The 16,831-nt window shown below is 37.4% G+C and overlaps 1 protein-coding gene across 1 annotated transcript in view; it reads right to left on the minus strand.

Moving 5' to 3' along the window:
- Nucleotides 1-16,831, minus strand: part of CNTNAP5 (contactin associated protein like 5) — a 292,078-nt gene that overhangs the window by 51,841 nt on the left and 223,406 nt on the right. The window contains exons 14-16 of the mRNA XM_027678926.1: nt 9,655-9,811; nt 800-927; nt 390-560 (exon numbers count right to left, since the gene is read on the minus strand). Of these exons, the coding sequence (XP_027534727.1) occupies nt 390-560; nt 800-927; nt 9,655-9,811 (456 nt within the window). The remainder of the gene's footprint in view (nt 1-389; nt 561-799; nt 928-9,654; nt 9,812-16,831) is intronic.

Raw genomic sequence — 16,831 nt, forward strand, 5'->3', positions numbered from 1 at the left:
CAGACTGAGTATGTTACTGATGCAAGAATAAAAGTAACCATCAGAATGGTTGCATTAACTTTTTCAACTTTCAATTAAAATTACAGCCCATAGGTACATCTAATCAGTAATTTTTTTCTCTAAAGAGCAAAACAATAAATATAAATGTTGAAAAAACTACATTCATACACTTGTTTAAGAAAGATAAACCTAGTCATAACAAGATTAAGCATAATGACCAAAGCTATACAGGGAAACTCTTGATAGGAGCGGCAGACAAGTCTAGATTGATGAGTCTTTCTTTATGTCTTCATCTTATCCCCTTTAGGCATCTCAAGACAGCAGAAAATATGTCCCTGCACTTGTCAAATTGGGCAAATACCCCAAGATTTCTTAATGGTGAAACTTACAGCTTATTTCAATTCGTATGAAGTCTTTAATCCCAAGGTTTTCCAAGAATACCCCAGCGACAGCAGTAGTTTTGAAGAAGAAGGAGATGTCTGCACTGAACTCGGCGTGGAATGTGGGGAAGTGTAGATAGGAGGCCTCTGTGTTGAAGGAAGCAGCGTTCCAAAACTGCCCTGCAAACACAACCCCCTTCTCTATAGTTAATTGGCACAGGACAGCAGCTGTAAACTGCATGTGGAAAGCCACATTTCATCAGAGAAATAACTTTAAAAAAAAAGAAAAAGACAACAACCAAAAAAAAAAAAACCGAACCAAAACCAACCAACCAACCAAACAAAACACTAACAAAAAAAAACAAACAAAAAGAGAGAACATTCTGTACCTATGGAAATTGAGAAGAGCTAGTACTCACTGTCTCCATGGCAACGCAAAGGGCCGATTTTCCAAGCAGCCTCAGAATTTGATCTGTTTGTGTCAGTGATCACTATCTGAGTTACAGGCAAATGGTCTTTGAAAGTAAGGAGGCCGGTATCATTTGTCCTGGATTATAATACACAAACAGAAAGAGACAGATTAACCATAGACAAAACCCTCAGCATTCCTTATGCAAGACAGTATTTAAAAGATGTTTACTGAAAGATGAAAGATCTTTTGCAGAATTACCTGGGAGAATGATGACCAGTACACACTATTTAAGACACATACATTCATATGTATGCTCTATGCTCATATGCAGTAATGACCACTGGAGACACTATTTGGATACATGATACTGTCTGGGATGGGCTGTAAATGTGCTTCAGCTGTGCAGAACGACTGTGAAGCCAAGGCAGAATGCTGCCATGTTGACCAATGGGCATTTATGTAAACTGGGCTCTACTGGGTTTTCTCAGCAGGATGAATTTGATGTGCATCAGGCATAAGTCCAAAGTTGCATTTCTGTAAAGTTAGCTGGAGACAGATGATGGCATTTGTTCTGGCTTTATGCTTTACCCAAGCAGGAAGAGGACAGGCGATGCCCGATCCAGCACACTTAGCGCAGGGCAGCCAGACTGTTACTGATCCAACTTCAAGATGGCTGGGACATGACTGACTCTGCACACTGCAAAACCAGCTGAATTGGCAGAAGGAGTTTTGACTGAATCAGTCCTTTGTATTATGTGCCAGTGGAAATTTTTGTTCAGCAACTGAAATACTGAAGGCTGATTTACTACAATGTCAAACTTCTCTTGTTTGCTTAGCTGGGTTTATTCTTCAGCCGCGACTAACTTACCTACGGCTGCTAAAAAGGAAGAGAAAAGAAAGAAAGATTCCTAAAGGATAATTTCTTTGTTTTTACCCTGAGTGTGCTGGACAAATCGTTGTCCCCAAAATGCAGTGTGGTGTTTCATAGCAGCCCTCAGGTCCTTAAGCTGATCCAGTGGCTTTTAGTCTGGCAGGGTATATAGATGTGCATTCATCCCACTGTACTTCATGAACTCAGCTGAGTCTCTCAGGCACCCAACCCTGACCTTACCAGAGCAGAACTGCCCTTTTGAGGTATTTCTTTATCGATTGACAATAGAGAGGTGAGTGCTACTGAATGTCATCGCCACGGTGTTGTTTTTTTTTTCTCCTAGCTCTTTTTCTCAAGGTTAAGGTATCCTGCACATCTGGGCACATAAGCATGGCTCAGCATCCTTCACAGAACCAAATCTCAACAGTCTTAGAGGAAGGAAAGATCTTTACCTCTGTATGGCCGAGATCACATCTCTGCTCAGAGATGAATGACTTTGTGCTATACATGGGGATGGTAACAATGACCATATCCAAAATACCAGTAATCCAAACCTGCTCTTCCAGGTAGGTGTGACACAATGCCTCAGGAAACAGGTATCACTTTTTGAGTTATACTACCGCCAGAGAGTCTGACATTCCACGCAAGATCCCAGACTTGACTATATCCTGCTTGTAATGCCAACTTCCACAAACATATCACTCGGTGTAGTTCCAGTTATAAGAAAGGACACAGACTTCAGCAAAGAAATAATAATCAGGATGAACACTGCAGCTGTGCTCTGTCACACAACCTTGGATGTTTGCTTGGCTAAGTGCTCTCCTCTGATTAATGTTAGAAAAAAACAGGAGTATTTTGATCTTTTTTTATAAAGGCTGCATACATTGCACTGTTTTTCATTGTTTCCAATTGCATGCAGCACAGCTAATTGTCTCATAATGCCAAGGGGAAAAGGAGAGGTACCCTCTCTCACCCTAACATTTTCTTCTTACTTCAGTGGGTGTCTGACATGCAAATAACTACAGGCGAAGTGCAGCAAGATGAAATTCCCAGGCACTAGAAAGAGTGATGCCCTCAATACAGACTCAGAAGCAAAACTACCATGTAAGAATCAAAAGTACGTGGTCTCCAAATCTCTTCACGGCAGACTCTCAGTAGCACACTCCTATAGCTTATTCTATCAATATTTGAAAGTTAGTGTAAATGTTCTCAATGGATTATGAAATAGATGTAACAAAAGCTGAACTATTTGAGTATTTCTTAGGAAAGAATGTAACTAAGCTGGCATTTACGTTTTTAAAATAAATTTTTCAAAAATCACAAAATATCTAGGGGGATCTCCTGCAAATTTATTTTAATTCAAAATATAGTGCAGTCTTTTTACTAGCTATGATCAGGATTAAAATAAAAATAAGTATCTTCCTACAGCTGGCACTGAAAATATCTACAAAAAACCATGAAATGGTGACATTTTAAAGATATCTATTCCACGTCTCTGAAAACTGCATTGCTTATTAGATATTCTGTTATATTGCATGAAGTTCCTTTATATCAAATTTTATGATTGAGTTTTTATTAGTTATATGCCAGTGTCACAGCAAACTTTAGTAGCATAGCTCAACGGGGAGAGAGAAAAATATTCTAGAACTAATAAAAATCTTCCCTTCTTTGTTAGCGCCTTGAAAACTCAATCAAGCTTCTCTTCAAGCTCAAACAGCACATTTTATATGTTTTATTCTTTCACACATGGAAAAAACCCTGTCATATAATGATGCGTATTTTCATACAAGCAGCCACTGAAATAAAACCTATCAGGAAAATATTCTGTCCTTCAGAGACTGTACTAGCTACAGGAACAACATGTGTATTGTTGCAGTTAATTATTATCATTTCATGGTAGAAAAATTAAGTTTTTATTGAAAAGTCAACACCCAGGATGTTTCAAATAAGAAAAGCAGATAAGAAAGTTGAAGACACTGTGAATGTTTCAAATTCCTGGTATTTCTTAAGTTGAACTTATTTTAGACTGCACTTACAAAGCACCATGATTCCTCCTCTCTACGTGGTACACTATGGTAGCCTCTCAAATGTAATGCATTATTCCTGAGAGAGGAGCAGAAGAGCTTCATGTACCTGTACAATAACTTCCTGGAGGCACTGCTGTGGCAGTACAAAATACAAATATACCAGGGCCTGGACAAAACATTTGGAATTTTTGCCGGAAGGGGGCTTGGAGATCACTTTTAATGTACTAGAGTTTTCAAATAAAATTGCTATTTTCTGATAGAAAGCATCTGCACTATGATGTGCACATACATGATTTTGTCTTTTAAACAAAAATAAAACATTATTAGATTAATCATTTTTGTGTTTATTCCCAGAGCTCCTTTTTACTTATGTGTATTTTAATTTAGCAGTTAACATACACTTAAAAACAGATTATATTTGCTTTTCCACAGCTGCTTCTCGGGTTAGCCAAACCCACCACTTTATTTCTGTTCACGTGTTTCACATAGCACCCTGTGACCACTTCCACCAAGCATGTCCTTTGCACCATGCTGTGTCCTGCTTCTCAGTATTGAGAACTACAGGAGGGTCCTGCCTGCAGGAGGGTCTTAAGAGGTGATATTCCTTGGCCAGGAATGTAAATTAAGTCCTGATTTCACAAAAATCAAGGCAGGTTTAATCACTTTCCTGAAAGGAGTGCTGTACTCTCAGAAAATGGTACAAATAAATTAATAAACTTGAGAAGTAGACCTCCTGCTTATCTGACTTGGCACTCAATTTGGCACAAATTCAGATGAAAATCTGAAGGTTTTTGAAGGTGGAAAGAACCCTCAATGAACAGATATTTCTCTGAGCTCTTAACATAAAGGATAGTATCAATTTGTACTTCCCACAAGCAAATCCCAAACAAAACAAATCCAATAATGCCCTTTAAATTAAATCACTGAATTTTTTTTATTTATGTGTATTAAATAAAGTTGGATGTCATTTGTTTATCCATGTCTGAAGATTAACGTCTGCATCTACCCAAAAGACTTCCTCAATAAGCTATGAGGCATGTTACACATCAAAAAAATGCTCTATTTATGGGCCGATTTAAAAAAGGAAAAAAAATTTGCTGCAAGCACAGCAATGCTAAACGTGATAATGCAGCAACTGGATATTTTAGGATGTAGTAAAGGTAGATTTACCTATAAATTACAAATAACTATTTTGATCATAACATTATGAAACTATTTTTCTTCTTCCTGGCTACCAATAAAAGCATGCTCAACAAACTTTTACTCTATGGTGTCCTAACAGTGTGAGCCATCATAAATTGCTAATCTCTAGGTAGCCATTTCCATATTTTTTTCTAACAGATGGTAGAACAGTGGTGCCATTAAATACAATTTATTCTCATATTATCCCCTATTGGTACGTTTTCCTCTTGTACATTAATGAAAACCCTAGTGGGAACAGAGCCTCGGTAGCTCAGATATTCAGTACAGATTTTCATGACTACTACACAGTTGGGGAATGGAATCAGCAGATAGCAATGAAGTGCATAAGGGATGGGCCTGTGAAACAGGCTTCCATCAGAAAAAGTTTAGGGGCCTGTGCAGGACATATCGTTAATAATCCAAAGGAATATATTTTAATTGCTATGTTACCCATGATCTGTACAACAGATGTAGCAGTTGAAGGCAAGATGCATTGCCTATTATATTTGGCTGAATTAGAGAAGAGGTACAGAGTTTGGTAATGATAGTAATGAACTGATTCCTGACACCTCAGGGTCCTGCTACAGTCAGCTCTCTGCAGGCAGCTCTTCTTATTTGTTGACAAATACAGTCATGACAGCAGATATCCAAGACAGCTCTATACAGGCCAGGTCACCTCTGGCAGGGTTTATTTATGAGCTCACAGGCTCTGTGGAGTTGCCTGCACTGCTTCTGGGGGAATGGATTCAGTGTGGGATAGTGGCTGAGCAAACAAAACCTGTCAAATCTGGGCTCGTCAGGGTTTCTCTGCCCTGTTCTCCTCAGCCCTTCCAATTTTAGCATCCTGGCTCTGGCACAGCTTTGCACAAAATATAGCTCATCCAAGCAAGGCTTCGTTCATTTCCATGTGGCTTTGCTCCTCCTCAAACAAGGCTGGATATGCTCAGCATATCTCTTTCGAGACAAGGTGTGTCTGACAATAGCAGTATCCATCATCCCTTTTGTTCACCTCCTTTTCATGTCCTGTGAAAAGGCACCTTACTTCACGGGGTTCCCCAAAGACATGATAAAGAGGTGAGCGCATGTTTCTTTGGAAATGGCAAAGGCTTAGTTCCTCAGTGAAGGAGACTATTCTGGAAGACAAAAAAAGAAGAAAGTCCTACAGTTTGAATAGGAAGACTGGAGAATAGAAATAAAAGATGGCCAATTAGCTACTCATTGGAATTAACAGTCCACCACACTTTGCTGAGATGCCTGAGCTTCTTGTACAAAATGAGTTCCAGAGATGCCTCTCTTTCTATACAAAATAAAAAGCTGTGAAGTTCTCCAAATTCACAGGGTTTCCAGGTGATGACTGGCTTCACTAAAGTCTTTTCATTTGAAGTGGAAATTGGATTCTAGAGAGACCAAAGCAGAAATGGACTTCAGGACAGTCATGCACCACCATGGTATGGAAGAGTTTCCTCCCATTTAAATGAAAGGTTTTGGTGAGCAGCAAGACTTTAATTGCCAAGGCAAGAGAACTTTGCTTGGGATGGAAGAAAATCTGGGAGAGGTACTTAAGAATCCAAACAATCTCATTATAACACTACCCTGTCTGTATTTCAGTAATGCTTTATCCTTTAGATCAGTTTGACACATTTCCCCAATAATGCCTGCATCAAGAATGCATCCTCTCTTTGAAAGAGGGCATGTGTTTTGAAATACAACTGCAAATCTGCCTTATTTATACATAACTTGTCCCAACAGTTAATTATTCTCAGTGTGGGGGAAGAGGAAGAAAGAAAAGAAAAACATTTTATGAACTAGATTTAGCTTCATCATGAAGCCACTGGATTTCTATGAATGTTCCCAGCCACTAGCAAGTTTTTGCAACAGTCAGAAATTTCTCTTTTTTTTTTGAAGCATGCATAAACTACAGTCAAAGAGCTTTTGACACCTTTCCAGACCCCTGGCTTGGTTCAAAAACTTAAGGTGGAACTTATGCCTCTTCTTCCTCATCAGAGATCTTCTCCCATTCTCCGGTAAATACCATGAAGATGCTCCACTATCCTGCAGTGACAGAATTAGCTGTAATCATACTGCAGAGCTTGGAAGTATGATGAGGAGCTGGATGGAAGATACCTATCAGTATAATGCTTTAATAGGAACAAAGGTGAAAAATACAAAAGCCTTCCCCATAGAGCACATTTAATTATACATTCCTGTTCATCTGGCCAGGGGGACTAACTTGTTGTCAAGTAAGAGTCCAAAAATAGCAGCTGGCTCAGGTGTCTGCTCAGATATCATTTAAAAGTCAGCATGCCTAGAAGTGCATATTGTGAGCTGCCAAACACCTGGCTCAGGACCCTGTCAGATCTGCCTTCCATTGTTTATGATTTCTTTGCTGCTCTGAGAAATTAGTAGCTCCTTCTATACCTAAGATTTAGTCTATGGAAAGCAAATCAAACCAAAATTTTAGGCCTGTCTCCTCTTCAGAAGGACGTTCCAGCTATTCTGGAGAGCTCCTACCTTGGAGCAGCATGATTTATCTAAAAGAGCAAAAATGATTTTCTGGTTTTCCACTCTGCAGCACCCATTTTATTTCATGCCGAGGCAAATAAATGCATCTACTGCTGTCTTGCTCCTTCCACTATAATGTATAGCAGGTTAAAGTCACAGTTCAGATCTCAGCAGGTTTCAGGTTTTAATGCTCGTTATATATCAGGGGGTCAGTGTTCTAGCAGGGAAACACAAAAGCAATCTTCAAGAGGCATGAAATTTCTTATGTTTAGAAACTCTTCATAAAGGTCAGGGGGTTTTCAGCTTTTAAAAAGGCAACCTGCAATTTAGAATGCTACCCAAGTAAAAATTTCTCATGGATTAAACACCAAAACAACTGAACCCCCAAACCAACAAATAGTAGGCAGTTTAGTGGAGGAGGCTTCTGAGCATATTCTGCTATTATCATGGAATTAGGAGAAACAAGTAGCTCTGTGAGCTGCCAAGCTAATGACGCATGATTTCCAACATCTCCCTCCCATGAGGGTTTTCCAAAATCTAATAGAAGTGTACGCTTCCTTAACTTCTTTCTTGTGCATTTTAATTGGCTTTTTCCCCTCAGCCTGGCATAAATTTTCACAGAATGTGTAATTTGTAATACTTTTGAGATTTCTCTTTCTCTCTTCAAGATGTTTGAAATGTGTCTTTTTATTCAAAATCATTGGGTGTGGGGTTAAAATGGAGATAAACACCCATAGCATAACTTGCTTGGGTCTCATTTCCTGAGGAGACTTAGCTGAAACATTATAAAACTGCATTTAGCTTTCACCTTGCATTGGTTTGTATGACCTAGTGGTGCAGTTCTGCAATCACAGACTGCAATCCCAATGTCTGCCAGCATAACACCCTGCTCTACTTGAGAAGTAGCTCACTTAAAAAATGGAATGTGGATTATGAAAAGAGCCAAGCACTCGTAAAAACAGATGCTCTTGATGCTCATGTGTAAACCTTGTCAAAAGCGCATCTGACAAACTAACATTAAATAAAAGACAGATTAACATGCACAGCCAGCCTATTCTATACAAATCACATTCATAAACCAACATTTACATAAACATCTTCCTGAAGAAATTCCCTTACAGTTATAATTTTTGAAAATGAATAGTGACCCCAGGGAAATAAAGGGTCCAAGCAAATACTCACACTGTCTGGAAATCAAGCAACCAAAAAAACCCAACACTTACAGTGACAAGTAATTTCTGATTTTATTTTTTTTTATATTTCAGGACTCTTTACAGTTCCTTTCTACTCATTTTAAGTGAAGGCTTCACAGGGATAATTTGGACACTATTTCAAACACAATAGCCTATGACAGTAAGACATTTCTTGTCTACTTCCGTTATTCATAATTTCTGAACTACTCAAGGTTAAAATATCTTTTTTTCAGAGAAAGGACAGCAGCTCCTATCAGTTAGTGGTCCAAAAGTAAGAGTGAGTGAGAGTTTTCACATGAGTGTTTCAAATTGTACTTCCAACAACACTCATCTGGCATTTCAGTCCGCTCAAACACAATTAGGAATTAATTAGAAAGTTCACCAGCTATCTCTTGGTGGTTGGAGCTCTCTGAAGGTGCAGAGAATGAGAGAAGATTGTGAGGTGGCTTTCCCAAATTCATGCAGCATCAGAGCACACCAAAAGTCAAAAGCCAGGAAAGGCTTTGAATATTCATACTGTAACGAAAACTTCCTGTGGAAACTGAAACAAAGCCTACAGAAGCCAAAGCAAGTCTTATTATTGACTTTAAAAAGCTTGGGATCCAATGTAAAAGAACATTAAGGCACATACAGATATACTGTCTCATAGGAAAAATACTGTTTTCTTAATACCACATATTTCTTGTTTAGCTGTACCTGACTTTTGCTGTCTATGCTTGAATTTCCTCCTCTGATATATGCCTGTGAACCAAGCTCCCAGAACCTTTATTCATGCAATGCTCCAATTGAATAAATATTTTTAAACAAATACAATTACTGGATTCAGCATTCAACAAGAAATATTTTTTTGAAGACCACCCATCCCAGCAACGTGCTTCAGTCAGATATCTTTTTTTTGGTTCAAAAAAGAAATTTAAGATGAAATCAGAAGTCCAAATTCTAGTTTGACTTTCATTCTTATCTGATTATACTCAAGCCATTCAATCTTCCTGAACAGTGAATCAGGAAAGGATTTAACCCTTCCTTTCCTACTTCCTATCACCAGCTCTTCATACAGACACTGCCATTTACACGTTAAAATTATTACCATTCTTCTCTATCTGCGTCACAGTTGCAAAAATATCTCATATCCAGACAACTTTCTTCCAGTCCACATGCACATTGTTGAATGCCCGGAAGAGATCCTCCCCAGTAAAGATGCTTTTCATTGGCACGGCCAACCCACCAAGCAAATGGCATTCCATCTGGATGAAAGGGAAAAACGGGGGACAAAGAGAGAAAGAGAGAGAAAGAGAACTTGATAAGCAAATTGGATTCTCCTGAGAATGAAAAAGAGAGTGAAGGTGGACATGTTGGATAATACTGAAAGAAAAGATGCAAACTACAAAGTAACCAACCATAAACTCTGCCCAAGTTCCATTTTATGGAATACATGTTGGGAAAGCAGCAGTTCTATCGTAATCCCATCTGGAGGAGCAGATATTTTCCCCATAGGGCTCATGTGCTAATCATATGTGAGAACCTTGGTGCCTATCAGCTGCAAAGACTTTTGACATGCAAACCCAACATCACTGTCTGCACCATCTGTGTCCAGTGTTTTTGTGTGACACTGGGGGGAGATCTGATCACTGATGGAATCTGAAAACAATTCTCCTGCCACGACTCACACTGGACAGTTGTCTTGTACCATGTAGTATTGGCCAAGGACCTGTTGTAGAGTCATCAAGTTTTGAAGAAGACTCTAGCTCTTAGACTGGAATTTCTTACCTTATATATATTAAGAACAAAAATCTTCAGAAATAATGCACAAACTGATCTATTACTATGGACTCCTCTCAAAACCAAGACCAAAATTTCCATCAGTTTCCAAGAGAGTAGGATTATTGTTCTCCAAGGGCGGAATTTGCAAATGCAAAGCTCCGTAAGATATTAAACAAGGTAGGACATAAGTGGGAAAAAGTATGTCCCTGCTTGAGAATCAATTTATCTCTGTGAAGCTATTTTCTGCCTACAGGAGCTCTAAGATTTATGCATTTATACAAACAGAGATATTTTTTTGTTTAAACTTCAGAATCTGTTATGCATCAAGAATTAAGTATTAATAGTCAGATACAGTAAGCAGAATCAGATGTAATTAAAGTCACAGATTAACATTTTCTAAGACTGAGTTTGTCTTCCAGCTCAGATAACTTTTTCATTGACTTCTTAAACCTTAAATCAAGAAATGTAATCAGTTATACTTAAGGTAGATGGCAAAATTTACCAAAATTGACATATCAAGACTTTTTGATCAGAGGAGCTTGGAAAATTGAACTGCACTGCTAATGTAGAAAGATGCATCATTTTATTCTTCCACTTTACTAACATTGTTAGTAAGGAGTATTTCTCCTAATACAAAGCAAGAAAGACTAAAATACGAAATGCAATCAAGGTTAACTGTAGAGTGTAAGGGACTAATTAAAATGAGTTTTAGAATCACTTGGCAAAATTAATTCATGTTTATTTTCCTTCTAAGCTTAGACTGCTGAACTGTAAATTCATGAAAAAAGGAAAATAAAAATAGGAAGAGCAACTGCATCCTCATGATACCAACAATTAAGACATGACGAATTTGACCAATACCCAGAGGTACTCATTAGAAAAACACAATTCAAGAACATCTAAGGATTCATCTTACACACTCATTTTAAGTCTCATCTTATTATCAACACATTTATGATTTCTTTCTTTTCTATTCAACTGATTTTTTGTGCAGAGGTTGACTGTTGCAAACAGTGAAACAGTTTTATACCACATTACAGGGAAATTACTTGGTAAAGCTTGGAATAGTAATGTTAATTGAATAAAAGGGTGATTTGTCTAGGAGTAGAAATAGATATTATACAGAAGTGCTTAATCTAATTTTAAAACTGTCCATTCTGAAAAAAAAAATTAGATAAAGATAAATATTTCAGGCCAATAGCAAATAATGGTATTCATTAATCAAATGCAATATGTGTCAGATTCTTTTGGCAGAAGTCATTATACACTTAAACATAACAGTGAAATAAGCAATCATTCACATAAATTAAGAATAAGCAGTTTTCTGATGTCTTTTTCAGATATGTTGTTATTTGTTTTATTGAGCAATACCAAACAAACGCATGCACATTCTGATTTATGATATAGACTGGGGAAGTGGTAGCAGAACCACTGTTTGAGTCATTTACAAGGAAATTAAATACAGTGCTAAAAATTAGAGCATTCAACATTATAAGAAACAATCTTAGATTGTCAAGGGAATAGACTATAAAAAACCAGTGTCTTTTCCAAAATTCTATTTATTAGGCAGAGTTCTGCCACTCTTTTCTCAAGATGAGCAAATTTTTCTCCATAACTAGTCCCTTAGAAATCAATTGTATTATTAAGGAATATTATGCCCTGATTCTTCAAAATGCTTTCCCACATGCTTAGTTTTTTAACACATGAGAAATCACAGAGGTATTCATAAAAGCTCTTAAATCTAAGGTACTACAGCAACTTGCACAGTTTAGAAATTCTGAAACATATATTGTATGTCATATACCTGCAATGTTGAAGCAAAGCAATACTTCACTAGCAATGCCAATTAATCTATCTCTGATTTCTTTCCAGAAAGTTTACTCTCTTACACCTTGGCAGAGCTGGAGGATGTCTTGCACTGAGATTGAATTTAGCCAGCTTCTGTTGATTAAGATTCTTTCTTATGAGCCTGTATATTCTTTGCAGTAACTTCACTTCTGTAATTATGGTATTATCATTTTTTCAAAGCATTATCACCACCTCAAAATGAATTAATTCCCTATACGTGATGAAGCCACAGACCAAGTCAATGACATTAATCAAGGATTTAACTTGACCCCATAACCTTATGGTTACATAAGTCAGTAAAATTCTACTTAAAAATTTCTAAGCTAAAAAGTCCACTAATAAGAAGTGCTACTAATTCTTCTTTGAGTCTGGATGTGGCACCTAGTGCCATAGTCTGGTATCTATGGCAGTAGTGGATCAAGGGTTGGACTTGATGATCTCAGAGGTCCTTTCCAGTCTGGCTGATTCTATGATTCATTCAGTGCTTACATTGTACCTAAAAATACATTATTTAGAAAAAAAGTTGTCAAAAGCCTACTGCACAAATAAAAGTATTCTTTTCTATACATTTTTGTCTATTTATAACAGTAAAAAAACTCCTATAAAATTTTTTTTAGGGTTGTCTTTGAACTCCATACCTTGATTTTGAAGGAGAACATGTGGGAAAAAAAATCCCAAACAAAGCAAAACGAACAAGCCCCAAGTGACTGAATTCACCAGTAACAGAACAGAGACCAGTTTCTTTCAAGTGATTTCCTTCTGTACTGCTTAAGCTGCCTTTGGTAGATTTTAATTTTGATAAAAAATCTTTAAGAAAGGCATTTTTTTTGTTTTATTTTCTGCAGAGGACAATAACCCTTTGAGTGATTATATTGTCTGGAAACCTCTACGAACAGCTGTGATATTTATACCACTCTTTTTACCATAATTTAATACCGTATTGAATAAAAACACTACACAGGCACACTGAATACTGTATCAAAACAAGTACTGCTACTCATTCACGCTGCCAGGTAGATTGCAGAAAGTAAGGTTGGCACAGATCTTCTGAAAGGAAAGAATAAGGGGTATCATCTTCAGTTGATCATCTTGATGTTTTCCTCTACCTGTCTCCATAAGCTGGTTCTTTGTGGTCTATTCAACAGCTGTATGTGTGTTTCCAAAGAGCCAAGACTCTGAAAACCCTGACATATACAATACTGCCATATATACAGACAAGAACTCTGTGTCCATCCAGCAAGGCACAGAGAGTAAGCTCCTCCCAGATATTGTTCAGCAGATCCCCAGTACCTACTCTGTCAATGTGCTTGACTAAACTGTTCATTGTTAGCTCTCTGTATGAAATCTGTTCCAGCTGAAGCAAGGCTGGCACAGACTGTACAGTTAACAAGCACAGAGGCTGAGCACTATGAAGAGGAGAGTAGACACGTAGAATTGGTTACCAAAGATCCTTAGAAGGAGATGCAGATTGAGATCAAATTCACCTGCATTGTGGATCTGCCTCTTCCAGTGACAAGAATGGCTGAACACGTATTTGGTGTCCTTCTACCAGCTTACAACAAAATATCTGTCTTCTTAAATCTCCCTCTTGCTGACAGTTCTCTTATTTTCTGTATTAGGAGACATTGACACTGCTAGAAATACAAGTTATTTTTAAAGGGTTAAGGATTGTTCAGGTTTTAAATGCCAGAGAATTTTTTCAAAAAGTATTTGTATAGGCACTCAGAAGCTGGAGGAGACATAGAAACAGCATATTCCAGAAACACTTAGGACTAAATCACTATATGTATAAATTCCAAGCAACTTTTGTGAACTCAGTTTGCCTTTATATAGGCAGAAATTCTTAGTATTGACTTTTATGTTTATACAGCATGAGTTAAACAAAAGCCATGCATTTTTAAAAGTACTATGTTTAAAATATTTGTCAAGATTTGTCTGCGTCATTTTCCAGGTTGTTCTTGCTATCACAACAAACAAAAAATCTGGAAAAAATTTATGGAAATATAACAAGATAAACTGGATCCCATGTTATACTCCTGTGCTATATAAACCTAAAGTCTGACACAGCACTTATATACCCCTAACACAGCCAAGGTTTTTGGGGTACCCAAGTTACTGAAACAGGTCAGCTAAAGGTCTTTTTCACCACCACATCAAGTCAATTTATTTGCATTTGTCTGTTGAAACACTGAAACCGTATTGTACTGAAACGACATTCTCTTGGCGATCTTCATGCTCTTTTTTTCCTTCCAAATTCAAACCAAGTTAAGCAGAACTGAATTTGTTAAAACTTACATCTATCAATTTTACTGATGAAAATGTAGATTAATTTACATCCATGCTGTTTTCTTCTAAGAGGAAAGATTCACATATCAAGAGGTAGTGAGAATTAGGAAAATACTGATTGTAGAATTGCATAGAGCAATCAAACCCAATTCTTTGAAACTGGACTCAAAAACATAAAATGTCTGTTTACACCAACTACTCCAAAAAAACCAAATTCTGCAAATATATTGAACAATGTGAAACATGCAGTTAGCATATTTTTTATATATGTATCTGTATATATATACACATTTATATGAGGCAATTTCAACCTGAATAACTGAATTCAGAAGCCTATCCAGAGTATAAATTATGGTCTCAGCTAATCAATTTTTGAAAGGCTCTGAATAAATGGAGAAAGGGGTAAGAGAGTGAAAACAAGGGACAACTGTGATTCAGTATTTTTTGCAAGGGTTTACCAAGATCTTGTTTTCCCATGCTTAATTTTTGCCATTATACCATTTTCATAACCTTTTTATATTAGAATTTTTAACATTAAATTGATGTAAAACCAAATTCTTCCACTTTGGCCTTTCAACAGGAAAAAAAAATACTGTTTTGATAAATCTAAGAAAAAGTATTTATAATAATTCTGGACAAAAAATGGACAAATTGGAGAAACATTTCATATTGAGTGGAAAACACAAAATTAATACATTCTCAGAGGCTGTTTGTTCAGTGAAGAGGTCTGTGGTATTAATGACTCAGAATCTGTATTGGTTTAAACAGCAACTCACACCACGGGGAAAATATACTAATAACACAAAACGGGAGAACTCAGGCTGTGCTGCGTTAACCAGTACATGCTACACACTCTTTGAAGAGGATGCTGACATACAACAGTGAAAAAAAAATTGCTCTTTGGTTTACAGCCCTCAGCGAGGGTCTCGTGGCTCTGCCTCGGCAATTATGGAAGCAATACCTACCCTCTTTGCACTTCACAAACGACCCTGTTTGTAACTCAAGATCATGCTATCTTGGGAAAAAATCATTTATGTAATAAGGAAAAAATGAGAGTCCCCAATGACATGGTTCCTTTGAACATTGTTTACTCAGTGAGCCATCAAGTACCCACTTGTTTTTGTACCATACTACTCTGCTTCCATGTACCTCTTTACGGTACACCCATAATGACCAACAAATACTTCCTCCCTTTTATTCAATGGCACGAGTAAATGCCATTTACTTTCCCATGGCAATTATGCCACTTTTATATTCCTTTTTCTTTCTTAAAATTGTAACCCACCGCCCTAATTTTCAGAGATGGTAAACATGGTTGTGCTGGAAATCACAGTAGGTCAAACACTGCTGCAAGATAATCACCATTCTGTACTGAGTAGCAAAGGTGCTGCCCAGTGGTACTAAGATTCTCACTGAATTTGATTACAATTTCTGGTCAGGTCCTAGAATCCTTATTTAGAGCAATTATCCAAAAGTGAAGTAGTCATGCTAATACCAGTCGACTTACTCCCTGGGCAAGATCTATTTAATCACAAAATCTGTCCCTCATTCCAGACTTATTTTGTTAAGTGTGGTTAGGAAGACGGGAAAGAAAGGCAGCACTTTGCTGACATTTTTTTTCTCGTTATTCAGCTTTGCTGCCAAGGTGCACTGCTTTCACAGAGTCCCAGGCTGAAGTAATTGCTTAAAAAAAAAAGAAACAAAACAAAAACCAACAAACCCAAAACAAACAACAAAAACCCCCATGCAGTAGCATTTGTCTGCTTCTCTTAAGGAGAGAAATCACTCTGCCTCTGGAACAGCTGTTATCACAGTGCGCTCTGTACTTTATGTAATTGTTAAGATATTCTCACAGATGACAATGGGCAGAAAGAAGGTAAATAAACATGGACCGTTGCTTCTTCTAGATTTAACAGGAGGCTAATGAACAGAACCGCTGAGCTGCAATGACAGTTATGCAATCACACACAGCATTTCAGTAACAGCAAAATCTTCATCAACCCTTTGAGAGACAGATTTGAGGATGGGTGTAAGGATTTAAAACCCAAACATTTTTAGATGCTGAGGAAGATTAAATCTACATCCAAACTAAAATTTTATGCCTCATGAATGTCTCTGTTGAAGGCCAAAAAAGGCTGAAAATATTATGAGTACTTGCATTCTCCTTTGCCAGCTTAGGCTGGGTTGTTTTCTCAATAAATTTCTGGCCAAGTGACAAGTTTCCTGAAAGATGCAAGTGGGATTTCAGCCAGCAACAGAAATGATGCGAAGAGCTGAAGGCATGCAGGTTAGGAAAAACAACAATAACAAACAAACAACCCAAACCGAAAATGCAGAGAAGATTACAGCTTTTAGGGACAAATGACAAA

This window comes from Neopelma chrysocephalum, unplaced genomic scaffold (assembly GCF_003984885.1).
Source record: "Neopelma chrysocephalum unplaced genomic scaffold, ASM398488v2 Primary Assembly neopelma1_44, whole genome shotgun sequence".
NCBI lineage: Eukaryota > Metazoa > Chordata > Aves > Passeriformes > Pipridae > Neopelma > Neopelma chrysocephalum.